Here is a 22,683-nt window from a genome sequence, read left to right as displayed (position 1 = left end):
TTGACATGCCGATTCTTACGTTTTCTAGATTCGTCCTTCTAATAATTATGACGTATCGGAGATGGGCTATTTCGTTACAATATTTTCAAGTTTACTGGTAAATTGGAAAGTATCTAAAACTAACCTCAAAATGCAATCCAAATGTTTTAAGTGTTCTGTAAACTGCATTTTTAAAGAGCAAAAGAACTCCGGAGAAGTGTTTAGTTACCCATGTGATTTTTGCAAGAGGGTGATGTGCAAGAGTTGTGTTGGAATGGACAGAAGGAGTGTGATGTCACAGCTGTCATATTGTTATTATTATTTTCCAAACAAAAGTTGAAATGCCCAATCTCAAGACTTTTTAATTTCTATAAAGTTAACATTTTGCTTCCTCTGCTGCTTTTTCTTTTAAGTATAGTGTTTTTTACGATAATATCATCATAATTCAGTATTTCAGTGTTCTATTTCTATGAAATATAGTTAATGTCTTTATATTTTAACCTATATTGTACACGAATCAATAAAACTTTACGACACATCTATAATATTTTTTCAATATAACCAATTATGTTGTTATCATGTTATTACAAATCACAAATTTATTGTTCTTCCATGATTTGTTAATAACAATGTATAATGTGATCGTAATAAAACTTTTTAATCTGAACACGTGTTTTAGTATATTCGATAATCATTCAAATATTCTAAAAATTTTCCTAAACGTAAATGCTTTTTTTAATTGCATTATTTTACAGTTCATAAAATTCAGTTATCCTGATGGTATTATTAAGATATGGAATGGTTAAAATATTAATATTTAAGGCAAAACTGGTGTCGTTACTTTGCCTAAAAAACTAAACACAAAAAAATGTGAGAACTACAGAACAATAGTCTCACGAGCTATCTCCTTAAGGTCTTTTTGAAAATAATACAAGAAGACTATAATAAATGAATAGAAAACACAGTTAAACCGATCATGGTACGGTTTTGGGGAAGCACTAGGTACAAAGGATGCACTATTCGCTATTCAAGTAGTATGGTTCTAACGCTGCACAGATGTCAATAAAGACATATGCATGCTTTATAGATTATATTATAAAAAGGCATTGCATTGCGTTAGACGTGTGGTTACTTTAGTCTGTGGACTAGTGCGCACTCTGATGCGCATCGCCCAGCCTCTAATCCTTCCTATTTGCCCATTGACCTGGAAATACCTAAAATCGCTACAATACGCGTGTATAAAAGTAATTGACGTCCTACGGCCGGAGCATCACCTCCTGGACCGCTTCCAGGGCACCCTTCCTACTAGGCTTCCGCTTGGCGAGAAGTTTACCGGGGACTCTGCGGTTGACAAGGTGCCACCAGCAACCAGTATACTTTAACAGTTCGAGGTTTATTTCTTACGTGAATTTGTCTTATATGAATATTTTTTTAGTATTATGTGCACAGTGGATGCCTTGAGTCTTACAGAGATGTCTTACAGACACTTCACACCTCGCAGTGTGGTCACGTTCACACTCCTCGAGAGGTAAAGGAACGTCGGCAGAGTGTTGACTCTTCGACGAGTCTTTACTTCGTACACCTCTCGAGAAATAATTGGACGTCCCGTAAGGACAGTTACTATTTCTATAAAAGGTTTATGGCGGCGAAGTGTCACCGTAGCTCGGCCACCGAGTGAGAAGTAATTCCAAGCCCACTTGGGGCTTTTATTTACTTCCGACCGTTAGTGGACCAGTGGAACGCTGTGTCAGTTCGACACGATTCGAAATAGCTATAAGACAACCTGTCTTTCCCTATCTAAAAGATCGTGTCTATCTGGCCAGGGAACGTTCTAACCGGCTTATGCGAGGTAATTATAAGTCCGTTACCAGACTTTTTTTTAACTCGACAAAAGGCAGACCGTCAGTCAAAAATCGCCGGTTCCTGTACTTCTTGCGGTTTAAATGATGTCGTATCCACACGGCTTCGTATTCATTCAAGCACTAAAGAGCTTTGGAATCTTCTTCGCTTCGACGTCTTCTTAGAAGAAATGTTCACTCAGGTAATAATAAAACGCAGAATCGTAGTAAAGGCACTCTACTCTGGTCGGCCAATTCTATCCCTCACGGCTCTCCTAGAGTCACCTGCAATCTAGGAGCTCTGCTCCTTCTTCAACTTCCAGACTTTGCGGCTGATTTATTACTTCAACTAAATATTGGTGTTTTTATTTGATCATGTAAGAAATAGCTTGTCTTTCTGAAGGTAAGCTGTACCAAATAGATCAACTGTCCATAGCCAAAATGGACTTAGCATAGGATTCCTTACCTATCACGGTCGACGCTCCCTGCAGAGCGTACGAGGACACAAAGGCGGTTCAACCCCTTTCTCCGACGAGACGACAGGAAAAGGGTAAAAGTCCAGTGGTTGGCTGCATATCATAGTTTAAAAAAACTTATAGAGAAGTAAATACTATCTAAAGTATAATGGTATATTTTATTTTATTAAAAAAATAATTAAAATTTATCCGACAGGATTACAAAACGGTAATTGTTTTTAGCGACTTAAATCAAATTTTAATTTGGTATAGTCAGTTTTTTGATAAAATTTTATATTTGACTTATTATATGGGGTTAATTAAAACGTGGTTTTATTATCCTAACTTTGAAACATCCTGTGGAATAATTCCGTTTCCGAATTTTCGCGAGTGTAATTTATGCAATAATATATCTAATAGTAGTGGACTAAATGACCATTTGTTTCTTGCAATATATTTTAGTAGATTAAAGTTCATATTTTATTATATATTTTTTGTTTTTCAGATGTCATCTGCAGCTGTTGGGACTCACTCGGGGGCCGGCCCTCTGAGTCTGATGTCCTGCGTGCGCGAGTCATCACCATTGCAAGATTTCGATTCCGACACAGAAAAAAGTGGTAAGGTGATAACATTTATACAAATAGTTTAAATTGTGAAAATAGTCCACTTACTTTCTCATATTTTAGGCGAGAATTTTAAAAACACTGCCATATTTGGGAGTGTCATCCCTCTAACGGTGAAATATTTTACTATCATTTGGAAAGTCCGTTTTGATCAACAGTACCATCAAAAAATATATAAAAATCATTTATTCGCTTGGGTCCCTTCTACAGTATGATGCAAATGTATGGAATAAATTCATTATTTCAGGAACGACGACTTTAAACAAAAATCTTAAAACACGTCAATTTTAATTTTTGAATGACCATCAACTGATATATCTTCTTCTCATTGCGCCGTCTCCTTTCGAAGGTTGGCGATCCAAATGGCAATTATAGTTTTGGAAAATGCTGCGCGAAAGATCTCTGCGGATGGATCTATCGCCGCGTAATCGACGATTTTTTTAAATACAAACCGAGGTCACGCGACAGCTCATTTGAAAGGTCTTCTTATCGTCTTTGTAACGATGTAATCACTTAATATTTATTTCTACAGGGTTGACCAAAATTATGAACTTTGTTATTTAACATGGAATTACAGTAAATATTCATTCACTAAACTTAAATATACTAAGAAACTCCACTGGGAATAAAACAAAATAGTATTTTTAGCTGGTTCCGAAAAAAATACATTAATAACAAACAACGCTAAATTGTTACTCTAAAGCATTAATAACAGTATTTACAAAACTGACACTAACAGAAATAGAACGAATCCAGATTTTAATCATGATTGGTTATGGAGATAGAGTGAGGACTCAAGCAGAAATTCGTAATTTATTTAATGCTAAATACCCCAATCGCGAAATAAATACTCAGTCAACAGTAAGTAAAATTGAAAAAAAAATAGAGACACGGGCCGTGTTAAACACCCAGAAGTGGTAGAAAATCAATATCCGTAGCCAAGAAACTGGACGTTGTACTGACGTTTCAAGAAAATCCCCATACCAGTTCTAGTCAGGTCGCACTAGATAATAATATCCACCAATCAACTATTGTAAGAGTGCTAAAATAGGAGAAGTGGCATCCATACAAAGTACATCTGGTCCAGAAGCTATTAGAAAATTACTTTGATAGAAGAATCGAATTCTGCAAAACCGATATGGGAAAATGTAACAGAGACAAGAGTTTTATACAAAAGGTCTTTTTTCTGATGAAGCGTCTTTTATGCTGAACGGTCACGTAAATCGCCAGACATATCGATACTGGGCAAGTGAAAATCCACATTGGATGGAAAAGTATAGGACACAATATTCCGAGAAGGTAAATGTTTCCGGCATTATAAACACTCAAATTGTAGGGTTATATTTTTTGAGGAAAACTTAACTGCTTCTCATTATCTAGAATTTCTTCAGGATTATTTGTTACCACAGCTGAATCAGCTATTTCCAAATAGAAATGATTTGTGGTACCAACATGATGGGACTCCCCCACACTAGGGCGTTGAGGTACGAAATTACCTTAATAACAATTTCCCAGGTAGGTGGATAGGTATAAGGGGGCCTATCGAATAACCACCAAGGTCTACAGATTTAACTCCGTTAGACTTTTTTTGGTGGGGACATTTAAAGAGCAGAGTGTATCAAAATCGACAGAATAATGTAGAAGAGTTGAAAGAGCGCATCAGAACAGAAATTGCACAAATAACACCTGAAGTCATCGAAAACGTTAGGAAAGAATTTATTGCCCACCTTACACATTGTATTATTACTGAGGATCGTCAATTTGAACATTTGTTGTAATTTAATTGTATTTAAGTAAACATTTATTGTAAGTTAATTGTATTAATAAACCAACAGTTTTGGTTAACCCTGTGGAAATAAATATTCAATTGATTATATAGTTGGAAAGGCAATACGGAGACCTTTCGAATGAGCTGTCGCGTGACCTCGGTTTGTATTTAAAAAAATCGTCGATTACGTCATTACGCCGACACTGATGACGTAATGTCCAACACATATATATCAGTTTATGGTAATTCAATAATTAAAATTTACGTGTTATAAGATTTTTTTTAAAAGTCGTCTGTTTCTGAAATAATGAATTTATTCCATACATTTGCATCATACTGTATATTAATTTTACTGCTTTTAGTATCTTTTTTTTTTTCGTTATAATTGAGGTTCACAATATCGATCTTATTTAATTAAAAATTAACCAACAATTTTGCAGTAACAAGGTTTTCATTTGCACGTTTGAAAATTGCGTTCGATGCGAAATATGCCCCAGTTTTCCAAATGGTTTTAAAAGCTCCCGCCTACGGGATGTAAAATCTGTTTACGAACAATAATTTCGAAAATTTCTGCGCTGTTTCTAATTATAAGATTTGGATGTTGTCCAATTCGAATTATTCATCCAGATTATTTCGCACATGTTAATTGAGAATGCATTGAGTAGTAATAGGTGATGTTTGATTTTTCATTACACGTTTGGTTGGTTTTTAATAAGTAGGTACAACCGTTCAACCATAAGAAACGAATTGAAAATTAGTAGGTTTCATGTGGAAATGTGGTTCACTATGATAGTGGAGTGTTCTCGGTCAACATTTGGAGAATAAAAGAAAGGATATCAGCTTCATCCTTTTATTGAAGACGTTTCGTGTATTAACTCATACAAATCATCAGTTCATCTACAAAATTATTTAAATAAGCAAACATCCATAGATACAAAAAAATTGCACATGGTTTACCTTACAAAAGATAATAAGATGGAACTGAAGAAAATAGCTTAATTTATGAACCCTACAAATTACAAAGTACAAACGTCGAGAATGCAATTGAATGCAGTTATCACAAACAGAACTAAGTCAGTTTTGTAAAAGTTAAAAAAATGTTCAAAGAACAAAAATATTAAAAAATTTAGTGTAAGAGTAAAAAATTATCTAAGATGGAGGACACACAAAGCTCAAAATTAGCGCTGATATTACTAAATAATAGACATTATTATGGTTTAAATTTAACTTTAGGTAACATTTTTTAATCGCCTTGTTATAAGCAATATGTGACAAAGTAAAATTATCGGCAAATCACCATGCGAACGCTTCAAAGGCTGTAGATGAAGAGATCCAAAAATTCAAGAGTTATTTGTTTGAAAGTGTGTTAACTACTTACCTGTGAAAACCTGTGTGTGGTTTTCCGGGTTTGACTCCGTGTTGAATAATCCCTTTCTTCACTATGATTGCTGTGCCTCCTGATCTTCCTGTATTATCTTCTTCACTATTCCTATATATGTCGTAGGAAACTTTATGTTGATGTTGTTCATGAGCTTTGTTTCCTGTATTGCTTCGACATCCATTTCATATCTTTATGTTGACCAGTTTGTTTAAGATGTTCTGGTTGGTCCTTATGCCTCCTAGGTTCCAGGAGCCTATCTCAAGTATCCCCTGTTAGCCTGCCGTAGTTTAGTGCTAACTTGATGTCGGAAATCGCCTCTTGGACAATTCTAGTGACTAGTTCTTTGACTGAATTCACTAGTCCATCCTGCTGTTGCTTCGAGATCAAGATGGTATTATTCTCGGAGTGTTGTTGTGCTTTTGTTGCCTGTGCGGAGGACGGTCAGTTTGTTCATTGTTGTGGCCTTTTCTGCGGGGCTTGTTGTCGCTGTTGTTGTTGCTGTTTCCCCCAGGTAGAACATCTGGGGCATTCTCTGAAATTTGCCAGATGTTGTCCCTGGCAGTTCTGGTCGCGGGGCATCTGGCATTCATCACTGGGGTGGTCCTCACCGCACTTTACGCCTTTTTTTGCCTTAAAGCACGCTCTCTACGCATGGTGGTACCATTGGCAGTTGAAGCACTGTGTGGGCTCAGTTGATTTTCCTCTATCCGTATAAGTTGAACCGAACTATCCGTTGAAGTCCTCTATCTGTATCTTTATGTGCATCAGGTTTGTGATGCGCCTAGTGTTTTCCATATTCCCTTTGTCCAGTGTCAGTGCAAACATTGGTAACTTCCTCCAGTCGCTTTTTTTATGGTCATATTTTTAACTGATTCACAGTCAATCTATATATATAAAAGAAAGTCGTGTTAGTTACACCACTTATAACTCAAGAACGGCATAACAGATTTGGCTGAAAATTGGTAGGGAGGTAGCTTAGAGCCAGGAGACGGACATAGGATACTTTTTATCCCGTTTGACAGCGTTCCCGTGTGACTTGACATGAAACGTCAGTCACTATAAAACGTGGTATAACAAAAAAGAATCAGACTTGGAATAACAAAACGCAAATGACAGCTATGTAATTGACGTAAAATGACAGCTATGTAATGACGTATGGATGACAATTTGATATTTGTAAGAAATCCATATTAAAACTATTTCTATTGTGTGCCGCACGCACACATTCTTATTTGGTTAGTGGAAAGAATTCAGCCTGACCAAATAGATGATATCATATGTGCCGAGATTCCTGATCATGAAGTCGATCCAGACCTACATGATGTTGTTACTACTAATATGATTTATGGACCGTGTGGTGCCATTAATCCCCAATCAACTTGCATGGTCGATGGAAAGTGCTCTAAACGATATCCACGGAAATTAACGGCGGAGACTGTCACTGGCAACGATGGGTATCCGCTGTATCGGCGTCGATCACCAGATGACAACGGTCGAACTGTCACAATGAAAGTGAAAAGAATGGATTTCGTTGTCGACAATAGTTGAATTGTTCCATATTCGCCACTTATTTCTAAAACGTTCAAGACACATTGCAACGTTGAATACTGCAATTCAGTTAAGTCCATAAAATATATTTGCAAATATGTCACGAAAGGCAGTGATATGGCGGTTTTTGGATTGCAATCCTCAAATACCAACGATGAAATTTCACGCTATCAAGTTGGTCGTTATGTGAACTGTAATGAAGCGATTTGGCGTATATTCGCATTTCCAATTCACGAACGTCATCCTACTGTTATACATTTGGCGGTGCATCTGGAGAATGGTCAACGAGTATATTTCACGGCTTCGAATGCTACGCAACGTGCTGAAACACCTCCAGCAACTACATTGACCAGTTTTTTTTGCAATCTGCCAAAGCGATCAGTTTGCACGAACTTTGCTTTACTCGGAGATGCCACGTTATTATACTTGGAATGCTTCATCCAAGAATTTTCAAAGACGGAATCAAGGTGATGCGGTTCCTGGGTATCCAGATGTGCGTTCTACTGATGCTCTTGGTCGTATGTATACAGTTCATCCAAAGAATGATGAATGTTTCTTTTTGCGGTTGTTGCTGGTAAATGTGCGTGGGCCAACTTCATTTGAGACACTACGAACTGTTAATGGTGTAATATTCCCAACATATCGTGCTGCATGTGAAGAATTGAACTTATTAGAAAACAATACCCATTGGGGATACGACAATCGCTGAAGCCATTATCTCTGCATCTCCAAGTCAGATACGCACATTATTCGCTATCATAATTTCGACATGTTTTCCATCAAATCCATGTAACCTGTGGCACAAATACAAGGATAGTATGTCAGAAGATATTTTACATCAAAGTCGTGTCAGTTCCAGAAATCACGATATTGAGATGAATGAGGAGATACATAATCGTGCTTTACTCTTGATCGAAGATATGTGTTACCTCATGTGCGGTAATTTATTAATCAGGTTAGGAATGCCAGCGCCAAATCGTGAAATGAATGACGCATTTAATCGAGAATTGGAACGGGAACGTGAATATGATCACCAGGAATTAGATTTAGTAGTTCAAAGGAATGTACCCCTGTTGAATTACCAACAAAAGGAAGTTTATGATACTTTAATGAAGGCAATCGCTGATGAAAATGGTGGTTTATATTTCCTAGATGCCCCTGGTGGAACTGGCAAGACATTCCTTATGTCATTAGTTTTAGCAACTGTTCGGGCGAGATCCAACATAGCGGTTGCAGTTGCTTCTTCTGGAATAGCAGCCACATTGTTAGAAGGATGCCGTACGGCTCATTCAGCATTCAAATTACCGTTAAATCTTCAAACTATTGAAGAACCAACGTGTAATATTGCAAAACACTCAGCAATGGCCAAAGTTTTAACGGCATCGAAAATCATCATCTGGGACGAATGCACAATGGCGCATAAACGTGCATTAGAAGCACTTAACCGAACATTAAAAGATTTACGCAATGACTCGAGATGTTTTGGAGAAGCAATGATTTTACTGTCTGGCGATTTCCGCCAAATACTGCCAGTAATTCCAAGATCTACGGCTGCCGATGAAATAAACGCTTGCCTCAAATCGTCAAATCTATGGCGCTATGTGAAGAAACTGCAGCTGACAACAAACATGAGAGTTACATTGCTTAATGATACATCTGCTGAAGATTTCTCGGAGCAATTGCTGACTATCGGTAATGGTCAAGTACCTGTCGATGAATCGAGCGGATTAATATCATTTCCAAATAATTTCTGTAATTTTGTCTCATCAAAAGACGAACTTATCAACAATGTATTTCCAAATATTATTTCTAACTACAAAAATAATGAATGGTTGAGTGAGCGAGCAATTTTAGCGGCTAAGAATAAAGATGTAGATGACCTGAACTACATAATTTAAAATAAGATCATTGGAACAATGCATTCATTCAAATCTATTGACTGCGTCACAAATGAAGATGAAGCCACCAACTATCCAATTGGATTTTTAAACTCTTTGGACGTGCCTGGCTTACCACCGCACAATTTACGCCTAAAGGTTGGCTCCGTAGTAATCATGCTTCGAAACATAAACCAACCAAAACTGTGCAACGGTACGCGTTTGGTGGTTAGTAATTTGATGAACAATATAATTTACGCTACGATAATGATAGGAAAATTCAAAGGTGAGGAAGTTCTCATTCCGAGGATCCCGATGATCCCAACCGATATGCCGTTTGAATTTAAAAGACTTCAATTTCCGATACGTCTTGCATTTGCCATGACCATCAACAAATCACAAGGCCAATCCTTAAAAGTTTGTGGTTTAAATCTAGAACATTCATGTTTTTCCCATGGTCAATTAAACGTGGCATGTTCACGGGTCGGAAGACCATCTGCGTTGTTTGTTTTTGCGCCTGATAATAAAACAAAAAATGTCGTGTATCACAAGGTACTTAAGTGAAGAGCAACCTATGTACTAAAATACAGAAATAATAATGAATGATTAATGTAGTTATTTAATTTTTTTTTGTATTTTTTCCAAAAAAAAACACAATCTGCTTATTTATTGCCATTAAGGCGGAACAAAGTTCGCCGGGTCAGCTAGTATATTTATATATAAATTTCTGTTTCTGGTTATCATATATGTCTGTGGCCTTTGTGTTGGAGGGTAGGCCTCTCAAAACCATTTTGGTTTAATGTCTTGCGCTAGGGGGAAGGCTATGCACTGGATTGGTTAGTTTTGTTAAACTCATTGACGAGTTTAACCATTGTCCTATAGTCTTCCGTATTTTTGACTGGATGAGTGTCTCAGTTCCACTTCTTGATAACTTATTAAGATTTATTATTTTTTTCTTTTTTGCAATGTCTAGGATCGCTCCTGTCTCGCAAACACTCTGTAATTTAATTACAGGTGGCTTTGGTTTCCATGTTGTGAGATTTGCCTGTTTTTCCGGCTTTTGGGTTGTTTTGTCGTCGTGTGTTTCCATAGTCTGGAGTTGAAACGGAGTCGGAGGGCGAGGTGAGGCGCGCGCATTATCTCCCCGATGCACTGGTGTCGCTAATAGCGGGAAGTTTTCTTCTGTTGGTCTCGTCTTTTTCCCTTTTTCGGGCTCTTCTGTTTGTTGATGCTTTTTCGGCTTTTTTTGCAAGTGTGGGGAGTTTTGTCTTTGGGATTGTTCCCGTAGACTTCCGTATTGGTGGGCTTTGCAGCTTTTTGACTTGGTTTTCCCAGGTGTCCTGCATATGGCTCTCTTTTAGGACCGTTTTAAGTTCGTCGAACTTATTTTTGATATGCCGTCTGATGGTCTGTTGGGATTCCAGCATCTGGGCTTGTAGCTCTAAGACTTTTGTCTCAGTAGCGTTATTTCTTCATCTTTCTCCTTCAAGAGCATCCTCAAGGTTGCGAGCTCGGACTTTTCGTCCTCGTGCGAGCTCGGACTTTTCATCCTTTCTTCTATGCTTTTTCCGCTTTGCACCTGCTGATCTCTTAGGTGTTTCATCGTCTGAGTCTGAGTTTTCCTTTGCCTTGCTGTCCTCTTTTTCTTTTCTTCGGGTCTTCCTGTTTTTGGGGAGTTTGTAATCCCCGTTGCTCCCCGTTCTGCTTGCCATCTCGTCTGTGGTCTCATATCCATCGTTCGTGTGTTGAAAATGTTTTAGTTTGTAATTAACAAACTTGAAGGGAGGAGGAGGTTAAGAGTCTCTATCTTTGACGACTCTGTTTTTTGCAACCTCCGGAACCGTTGTCAGCACTGCTTCTGGGTGTCTACCAGGTACTTTCTCCGATGTTCACACGCTAGGTCAGAACCAGAGAGGGATTCTCCTAAGTTTTGCTCCTCACCTGCCCTGGGACCGTTGCTGCCAGATGTAGATACTAAAATACTACATCTTACAGTGTCATCCCAGACGGAGCACAGTGAGCACCCCGATTTTTATGTTTTATAAACGAGATTTATGATTTTATATTGTCCATTTCGAATGAGATCATGTAACAGATGCTCTCTGGATTGCCTAGTGGCTGGACTCCGCAGGCCTGACCGCAGATTTCTTATTGGTCGACCCGGAATCGATATAGCACCGGTTGTTAGCCGAATTACAAGACATATCTATACCTATTGCCTGCCTGATCCTTATACCGTTGATCAATTCCTTGGTCTCTCCGCCTGCGGGGCCGATTTCTCAACTCCAGGACAAAAGAGTATACTTCCGCTTACCAACTGGCCAAAATCTGTCTGGCATTTGGCCAAAGGCCATTCTTTAGTAACTGGGGGATTGGTTACACCGGTAATCACTGGATCTCTATCTGCGTTAGCCATCCAATTGAATGTTACCCGTCTTCTACCGTGTAGAGGTGAAGTCTTCCTTCATCGAGATTAAGACCTTCCGTCATTTCCTAATCTTTCCAGACTTGAAAAGCTCTAGAAATAGGAAAAGAAACTGAGATTTCTTTTACTACCGATTTGATTTCTATGCTTTTAACCAAAAATTAGAGAGCATTTATAGTGAATTAACTTGTGTGTTAAGCAAATTGTCTTTTGTAAAGCGGTTTGTTCATAAAAATTTCTCATATCATGTAATGATGTATTAGTTTTAGTTTAGTATTAGTATTATATCTGAAGCTATTTTCTTGTGGAATTTTAAAGTAATTACTATTTAAATGGGAATAAGCCACAATTAAAGGTTAAAGTACGTTTATTGACGTTTCAATTTCCACTTCGGAAAAAAAAGATTTCCGAAGTGGAAATTGAAACGTCAATAAACGTACTTTAACCTTTAATTGTGGCTTATTCCCATTTAAATAGTAATTACTTTGATGTAATTTCTCCAATATTTTGAGGCTATAAGAAATTAACGATATGGTTTGTCCTTTCCAGAAGCTTCAATTACTAGTTATTGGTTCCTTCATACTCTTTATTGAATTACAAATATATTTCTAAATCGTAAAAAATGGACGACTGAAAATATGGGGTCATTGAAAGATTAATAACCTTCCACAATCGCATTTTGGACATCGAGATGTATAGAGAAATAAGTAAATTCTTTAAATCAACTTTTTTTAAACTCGACTGAGAACTTATTATCTTTCCCTCGTATGTTTATGCAATTTTAATGAAAATCGTAACTGTTAAATGCCAAAAATAAACAAAAATCTAGTTTCCCAAAATCAAAAGTATGCCACTTGTCATTTAAAACTGCAAAAATTACCAGAGCGACAATGATATCTTAATAATATGAAAAATATGTGATAAGTACTATCATATACATAGTATGTCATTGTGTTCCGCGATTGTATTGAAACTATCAGTAGTCTACTACATTTTTTTTAGTTCAGTAGGTGTGGGCTTTGTTGAATGTAGTGATTGAACATTCGCGAAATAATATGAATATATTTGGAAAAAGCAGATCTTATGAAGTGCCTTCAGAGGATATTTACGATGAGTATTGTTAGTTGAAATATTTTTCTATATATTTTGTATATAAGATAACTTGTTTTGTTACTGTTTGATATGGGAATATAAAATTTTAAGAGAATTATTGGACCACGGCATCTTCTAAATTCTAATGGGTTCGAAAATTAACGTATAGGGATGTACATTCTATTCACAATACTGTCTATTTGATTTGTAGCTCTTACATGTAATTTTTGCCTTCTTATTTGTTATTTTTGTCGGCTAAAGTTGATTTGTGTTATAGTTCTTCGGTGCATTATTCTGTATTTAGTTTTACTTTCTTTATTGTTCAGTTTATTTTATCAAATATTCGCTGTTCTATAGTTCTGAACCGTTGCCTGTTTTTTTTTTCCATTTCCTCCCAGTGTTTTTTTTTTATTTACAAAAACCCGCTGCAACCTAACAAGGTAGCGGAACGGTAACAGTAAGTTATATTTTGCTTAGTCAATTAAAGTCTTTTAAAAACAAAAGTAGGTTATCTATAGCGTTTTTTGAATTTAAAATGTCTTTAAGATTGTTTGGTAAATGGTATTTAATTCTGTGACGATTGAACTTTTCGCAATTTTTCACTAGCACATGTTTTACCTTTAGGGTTGAACCGCACTCATCACAAATTGGGTGTTCTTGAACAAATGTTCCTGAGAAAACTGGGTAAACTGGGTATGTCCAAGTCGTAGGCGGAAAATAATTATTTGCTTTCGTCTGGATACCTCGGGTGGTTGCCATGGTCCAATCTTATTTTTTATCTCCGGAAGCTTTGATGGTGTGGATTTCCATTTATTGTTCCAGTTCTTGAACAGTTGCTTTATAAAATAGCTTTTTAGATCTATACTGGGGTGATATGGGGATACTGTTGTCGTTTATGCTTCTTTGGTATTTTGTCTGCTGCTTCGTTATCTGCTATTCCAACATGTGATGGGACCCAAAAAAACTTGATGCTTGTATCTTTAGTATGTAATTTATTTAGTTGTTCCTTTATTAGTAAAGCTAATGGATGCTGCATGTATATTTTCCTGATTATTTGTAGTGATGGCATAATAGAATTAGTCACGATTAATATTTTGTGTCTAATTTGCATTTGCGTGTAGTATGGCTTGATAATTTGAATACAGTTCTGTTAATATAGTATAGTTAATATAGTTAATATAGGGTTTCAGAGGGAGATTCAAGTTCCGCCAGTATATTGCAAATAAACCTGCGAAATATGACATAAAAGTCTACGCTGTTGTAGACTATCGAATGTTTTATACACAAAACATTGAAATTTATGCAGGTAAACAACCAACTGGTCCATATGAACTAGAAAACGATGCCGATAGTGTTGTAACAAGACTTAAGATATTGTAGTGGTACCGGACGAAATGTAACTGGACAATTACTTTACATCTATATCTTTGGCTAATGACTTGGAACACAACCCCGTATAACCTTAGTTGGCCGATTACGTAAGAACAAGCGAGAGGTTCCCCCAATTTTTTTAGAGACTAAATTACGAAAAAGAAATAGCAGCATGTTTGCTTGGGGAGTCGATCCCAATAAATGCGTACTTACCTCATATGTACCAAAACCTAATAGAAATGTGCTGATGCTGTCGACGTTTCACAATGATGATGAAATTGATCCAGAAAGTGGCGATGCAATGAAACCTTCAGTCATAACATTCTATAATCTAACAAAAGAAGCTGTTGGTGTGGTGGACAGGATGAAGGTAGAATATTCGACTACAAGAGTGAGCAACCGTTGGCCTTTAACTATTTTTTATTCTTTACTCAATATTTTGTGAGTTGACCGTTAGTGGCGAAATTTTGTAAATCTCCAGTGTAAATCTCAAATTGATTTGATCAGTATTTTACTAGTTTGTATGTTGCTGAGGTAATGATATTGACAATTAGGCGATGGCGTGGATTTTAGGAAAATTTTATATTCTATGTATTTATTGTACTCTTTTAGAAATTGGCGAATTTATGTTTAGATTTTTTTTTGATATATTTTGTAAATCTAAACAATACACTTTGAAATGCTTTTATCCATATCTTATCAAATATAATAACATTTAAGTAATTATCAAGTATTGCATCATTAAATAATATATTAAAAGTAGATAAAAAAACACATAATATCTATGACATCTGTGAGAAAATTTTCAAAACGATCACATATGATAATATTATCACGTAATTAAATATATATTTATTGTGTTAATTTGAAAATAAAAATTATACTTGTAATGTTTATCTATACACTTATATATCTTGTTTGGTCCAGTTAATTTGACCAGCTAAATTGGTACAATTTACTATTTTTACTGAGAAATAATTAAAATAAATTTTGAGAATGATTTCCGAAGTAGAAATCTCTTCTTTTACTTTTTCTCCTTCGGCCTTTTCCCATTATGAGTTCGCAGTTTTCGTCCTCCACAACACTCTTTTTTTCCAGTCGCCTTCTCTGAGGTCTCTATCTATCATTGCATTTTCTATGTCCGTTTTTCATCTTGTAGCAGGCTCTCTGTCTTTTACCCGGCGGATACCAATTCAATATTCTTGTCGGCCACCTATGCTCTGGCATTCTTTGTATATGCCCGTAGTAGTGCAGGGCTCTGTTTCCAATTTGTTTGTAATTAAGCATTCTACTTCCATTCTGTTCAATATTTCCTCTGTTATTTTTTTTTTGGTGATTTGTAGATATCTTTTCATAAAGTCCAATTCAACTGTTATTACTGCCATACAGCCATACTTTCGCTGCATATAGGGTAATATTCAGCACTATGGTCTGAACGATCCCTTTTGAAGATATACTTCTATACGCGCGCTCCACGTTGGAAATTTGTACGGGAGTGAATCGGTGAAATCATTAATATGTAAGATAATGAGTAAGAGAGAGACAGAAGATATATTTTCTCTCTCTTCCTCTCTCGAGAATAAAAATGTTCCTTTTGTATATATATTTAATATTATATATATATATATATATATATATATATATATATATATATATATATATATATATATTATATATATATATTATATATATAATATATATATCTATATATATATATATATATATATAATAAAGTTTTATTTTGGGGTTGCAGTCATTAATAGGGCAGGAAAGTGAAACTCTTTGTTCTTTATCAAGCTTTCGCACAATTTATTTGCTTCTTCAGGATATGCTAAAATATGGTATCAGTAAATACAATGAAATTGAAATTAAATAGAATTGTATAAAACTAGTATAAAAACTTACAACATGAGGTTAATCCATTAAATTTTCAAATTTACAAAACATTAAAACTTAACTTATTAAAATTATCTAGTTATGTAAGTACAATATTTTAATTTTTAATTTAATTTTGTATAAATTTATTATGACATTGATTATGTTGATGTTTGATTTATGTCAGAAAGACACTCGTTTCTGTTTATTATATTTTTTGTTGTTGATAACTAGCTCTTGATTGTTATATATTGTCAACAAAAAATATAATAAACAGAAACGAGTGTCTTTCTGACATAAATCAAACATCAACATAATCAATGTCATAATGAATTTGTACAAAATTAAATAAAATTAAAATATTGTACTTACATAACTAGATAATTTTAATAAGTTAAGTTTTAATGTTTTGTAAATTTGAAAATTTAATGGATTAACCTCATGTTGTAAGTTTTTATACTAGTTTTATACAATGCTATTTAATTTCAATTTCATTATATTTACTGATACCATATTTTAGAATATCCTGAAGAAGCAAATAAATTTTGCGAAAGCTTGATAAAGAACAAAGAGTTTCACTTTCCTGCCCTATTAATGACTGCAACCCCAAAATAAAACTTTATTTTACATAACGTGTCAGTCAATAATACCTAACTACTTTATATATATATATATATATATATATATATATATATATAATATTATATATATAATATAATATTTATTAATATTATTATTTATGTGATATGGTTTTTTATTATTTATTAAATGTTCATAATTATTTTAATCTTTTGTATTACAAAATAACAATCCCAATAAATCACTGTATGGCCGAGAACTGTCAATTTTGAAATACGTTTGTGTCATGTCTAATTGGCAAATATTTTACGTTTGGTTAATACGCTGGTGTATGTGAGTTCGAATCCCAATATGAATTTCCTTTTTTATTTTTGAAATATATAAAAACCCCACGTTAATTTTATTAAATATATGTAATATACGCAAAAATTATAAATTTTAAAATAAAATGAAAATTTACAACATAATCCGAGTTGTTGGTTTTTGAAGTTATACTTCTATACGCGCGTTTGACTTTGGAAATTTGAACGGGTGTGAATCGGAAATTTGCACGGGAGTAACAAGCCTCGTTCGGCATGTTAAATTATAAATTAAAACTTGTAAATATCTCAAGAAAGTTCAAATGTGTACTTATATACACAACAAACAACAATTAAATATTGTATTTGCCAATGTCGGATAAATTGACAGTTGTATCACCAAACAATTTTTTTTTTATTAATATTGTATCATGTTAAATTAAACATATGCGTAAGTAAGTTACTTATATTGTCATTTTTAAATACTTATGAATATTACATTTTATGAATTATGTTGCAGTCTATTGTATTGTATTTTTATATTAATAACAAAATTAACAAAGAATTTTACTGCAGAGTATGTGTTAAAATTTTTTTTGCATTCAACTCCTTTTATACATATATGAAAATAAAAATATATATTTTCATTAAAATATTGATTCAATCCTTCATTTACTTACTATACTCCTATTACAGGTCAAATGTTTATATACAGCAAACGATACACCATATACCTGTATACCTAATTATTTTTCTTTTTCTGCTCTCTCTTACCTATAGCATTACATATGTAATGATTGTGCATATTGACTCCCATATAAATTTGTAACGACGAACGCGTGTATAGAAGTATAACTTCTTCTTCTATCGGCAGTCCCACTGGTCTGCCACACCCGTTTTTTTATTTACTTTTTTCATATTTTAACAATTAAAGGGAACAGGGAAAAACCATATATGTCATTTCTTTTCACAACAGTAAATTGAATTTTAATGTTTAAAGCCAATTATTTTTATTTCGAAAAGGGATTATAAACCGTAGTTTATATAAAACAGAAGTTTACATTATTACAAAGTATTATAACTACAGTTTTTTGGTTTATAAAAACGTTATTGCAAAAAAATCTGCTTCAGTCAGGGTTTTGCAGGAACAAAAGGATCAACGTCACTTAAAACAGAAAAAAAATTTATTTTTGAACTAAAAAAGAAAACTAATGTATTTTTTAATGGTTTTTTATTTATCAACATGTAAATAATTTAAACTTACTGTTATAGATGAGCCAGGTTCTAAAAAAATGTCACTGCTTTTGGACTGCAAAACCGCATAAGACTCGTTAGGTCGTTAGCCTTTGCAATTGGTAAAGGACCTGTACCAAAAATTAAAAAAAATGAATAAACCTCATTTTTATTTAAAAGTTTCTCATAACTTACCATCGCACACCGGAACAGGCAGCAAAAATTCTCCACATCTTTAAGCTGAGTTTTGGTCAAAGCATTTTTGTATTAATCAAGATAGTACTGGTATTGTATGTTGGACGATAGTAGATAAGGCGGCCATGATCAGATGATGCCACTATTTCCTTCAAACTCTAAGTTTTAAATTTGCATTTAGTACATGCTTTATGATATACTCACTATCACAAAGGGCGATAGTTTGGAACGGGAATGCCTAATAGCTTCTCAAACTCTTCCGGGACCTCAAAGGGACTTTTCAAATCCCACAATCCTACATTTTTGTGTGATATTGTGATATTTATTTCTTTCAGATTATGAATTTTGTTGTTTACTACAAAATGAATAGATCGAAAAATAGTAAAGTTTTTATTTTGTCCTCCAGCAGAGTCACAGAAGATTTGCAGTTCTTTAATATGGTCTTGTAAGTAATTATTGATCGATCGGATAGCCAAGCGGGCTGGGCGGCTGGCTTCTCCTTCGCTTCACTGCGAGAGATGTCAGTTCGATCCCCAGCTCGGTGACAGAAAACAAAAAAAAAGGCTAACGCAGCAGTTTAAAATTCTAAAATGGATCTGCGGCTTAGTCTAGAATATGCTGGTATCTGATCGGCCTATGGTGGAGCAGTACGGCAAGAGATAAGGGCTTGCGGCTCGGTGATACTCCTCCATAGATCCCTACCGGAAGGGCGTGTGCCGCCTAAATACCGGGTATATATATATATATATATATAAGTAATTATTGATAAAATGAAGAAGAAAAGATGCAACTTCGTTTGATCCTTTTGTAGCCATTCCTTTATGATTAATTACTATTTAAATGGGAATAAGCCACAACTAAAGGTTAAAATACGTTTATTGACGTTTCAATTTCCACTTCGGAAATCGTTCTCAAAATACAAACATTTGTATTTTGAGAACGATTTCCGAAGTGGAAATTGAAACGTCAATAAACTTATTTTAACCTTTAATTGTGGCTTATTCCCATTTAAATAGTAATTAATTTAAAATCCTTCATGATAGGTATAAAAAACAGACTGATCAGAAGAGAGGACATGTACATGAAAGGCATACATAGCCACTTGGCGTTTATAGTACACATCGTTAGTGGCAATTTTGGAATTGAACCGTTTTTTGAAAAATTAATGCAGATGGTTTCCATTTTTTTGTTGCTTTTTTTGCAAATTTTTTGGCTTGCCTTTTCCTTAAATAGTACGCTTTAGCCTTTGTTTAATGCAAATCGGTCATAACAGTTAATTGTCTAAGTTCTCTGAGGTATCCAACAGCAATATTAAATTCTTTATTGAAAATTGTTCTGTACGTTTCATATGAGTTTAGCATTTAGATGCTTTTCCTTAAAGATATTAAACATTTTTTTGATTGTGAGGTCTTCTGGTAAATAAGTCTTTTTTGTATCTTTCAGACTATAGTGGCTCTGAGAACTCTTAAAACTTTTGATGTGGTCACATACCAAACCTTTTGTTAAGTCGTCCAGCTTCCTATGTGTTGCACTATGCTTTCCACGTCTGTTTTTAGGAGCTGCACCACTTCGTTTGAGGCTTTCCTGTATATAATTTATTTTATTTTTTTGTAATCCCATGAATGGATCAAAAAGCTTTGATACACACCGGAATAGCACAATCGAAAACTTGATCTCGATACGCATAACTTGCATCATGGAAACTGGCAGTATTCTCGTTTCGACGAGGCCTTCTATGCTGGACAGGTAAGACCGTAATTAAACCAGCTAAATAATAATTTTGCTTATCCTGAGAGCGCAGAGCATTAAAATTTCTTTTCTTTGTGCTTCATTAATTACCTCAAAGCACTTCAAACTCATGATACTGCGACAACAAGATAAAGCCACTTCGAGAACAACTTTGGAACCGACTCACGCATGACGTCACCGCACGACAAAATTGTATGGGGAGTTATGGGAAAGCATAGAGTTTTATACATTTTCGTGATATTAAATAATTGAAATGTTTAGTTTATACATTGGTGAATTATACTCATACCAGTAAAATAATTCAATATACATATGTATTGTACTAAAAAAACTCATAGTTTTTTACGGCAAAAATGTAAGAGCTATCTAGACATTCAGAAAAATACGGCACTTAAAATAAAACGCGTCAAATAAAAAAGTGGCTTAAGAAATAATAAAAAAACTCAAGTTTCAAAAAAGTATTAAAATTTCAACAATATTACATATATTTGATTTATTTTACTTAACAATTTTTGCAATTTTTCTTTTTTATATTTTAGACTTTTGTTCCTCGATAAACTCAAAACTCGCATTCGAAAACACACCCGACATCTAAAAAATTGTTTTTTTACATCATCAGATGTTTGAACTTGAACTGATCTTTCCAATAAAGATTTTTGATAATTTTTGATGCCAACTTTAATAGTGTAACCATTGAATTGACCAAAAATGTTTTCTAGTTCATGGCAGTTCATAAGTAATGTTTCTGAAGGTTTTACCAAACCGCCTTCTGAGAGATGATTTACCCACGAGAACGATATGTTACTACTTGCAGCATTGCCCAAACTCTCTTCATGTCGTAGTTTGAAAGCTATGAAACCAGCTAAATTTTCTAGTCCATCCCAATACAACTCTTCCATTTCCAAATCTGTTTGATGGTTTTCATTTTCTGAAGTTACTGAAAGATTCAATTGACTAAAGATTGGCTTGGCTATCATCACCGAATCTTTTGTCATTATCATAATAATCTAAATTCAAAGAGCTTCCTGTTTTTATGTTTTAAAGCGAGATCTTTGTTGTTTCTGGTAAGTTACTTACAAAGTAATTGTAGAGCCCATTCTTACATATGGAGCAGAATGTTGGCAAATGACAGTAAAAGGAAAGAAAAAAGTTGACACGGTTGAAATGGACTACCTAAGAAGAGCTTGCCGTATATCAAGAATAGAACGTATACCTAATTCTGAAATTAGAAGAAAAACAGATAGAGTACATACAACTTCTGAAAGAATAGAAACTAGACAGTTAATATGGTATGGACACGTACAGAGGATGGACGACAACAGATGGCCAAAAAGAGCTATGGAATACAATCCAAGTAATAGAAGGAAACGAGGAAGACCAGCCAAGTCTTGGATACAAGGTGTTATGGAAACCATGAAAGATAGAGCCATTGATGAAGACACCTGGAGAGATAGAAAAATATGGCGATCGAAATGCGGGAAGCGGCAGAAGCTGTAGGATCCCCGCTTATATATATATATATACTTACATTGGCTGATAATGAAATAACTTCATCATTCCGGCCCATAATAAAATTACGAAGACGGTATTTAAATTGTAAGGGAGATCGATGATCATATAAACCTCCAATCGCACGTATTACTGAGCAGAATCTTTCCAAGCAATCTTGATTTAAATTGTATGCTGTTATATACTTGATGTTGAAATCTTTTTTTAAATCCAGAAAGAGTAGTTGCAAAGATTTAGTGCTAACAATAATACCATGTTGAAAGGGCAGTTTGAAGTGGATGTACGAATATTTTTCACAAGATTTTCCATTTTATCTAGAATAATATTTTGCTCATTTAAAGATGTTTTGTTGAATTTTTGAATTGAATATATCAAACCATTTCAGCACATTCTAGCCAATTGATGTTATTCTCAAATTTTCCCAAAGACCCCAATCCAGTTAGTGCCCTAGAAACACTGTGTGAAAACAGTTTTGTTGCCAACTTAACTTCGCTGATTTTGTGAACAATATTCAAATCACCGCGTCTTGTATACTTGAGTAAATCGACTATCGGTCTGACATTGATCAAGTTTCCATTTAAAACATAGCCAGAGCCCAAAAAATGATTTCTAAACAATTTTGTCATATATGGTGCATCTGCGAATACATACATTTTTTTTTCCAGATGTTGGATTTTCAAACCAGGGCTTGTTTTCAGAAATATCCAATCGTTTCCTCGAACCTCAATTACTGCCACCCAAATCTGAGTTTATAGCATAAACCGAATAGTCAATGTTCTCCAAACTCTCGATTATTTCAAATAATAATTCTTCTGTCATTTCTGGCAAATACCCCGGGCCATAACAACTTGCACATATTTATGAGGTCCCAGAATAATATCCCGTTT

General features: G+C 34.6%; 1 protein-coding gene across 5 annotated transcripts in view; it reads left to right on the top strand.

Annotated features, from left to right (window-relative positions):
* The window catches only part of LOC140449831 (uncharacterized), a 471,756-nt gene that overhangs the window by 239,596 nt on the left and 209,477 nt on the right, over window positions 1-22,683 (top strand). For 4 of the 5 annotated variants that reach the window (XM_072543189.1, XM_072543194.1, XM_072543192.1 and 1 more), the window contains one exon: window positions 2,778-2,889. In XM_072543189.1, coding sequence (XP_072399290.1) covers window positions 2,778-2,889 — 112 coding nt within the window. Of the gene's footprint in view, window positions 1-2,777; window positions 2,890-12,876; window positions 13,014-22,683 lie in introns of those variants that run through there. The other variant, XM_072543190.1, reaches the window with a different exon arrangement.

This window comes from Diabrotica undecimpunctata, chromosome 9 (assembly GCF_040954645.1).
Source record: "Diabrotica undecimpunctata isolate CICGRU chromosome 9, icDiaUnde3, whole genome shotgun sequence".
In the NCBI taxonomy this organism is placed as follows: domain Eukaryota; kingdom Metazoa; phylum Arthropoda; class Insecta; order Coleoptera; family Chrysomelidae; genus Diabrotica; species Diabrotica undecimpunctata.
This window is presented reverse-complemented; position numbering and strand designations above follow the sequence as displayed.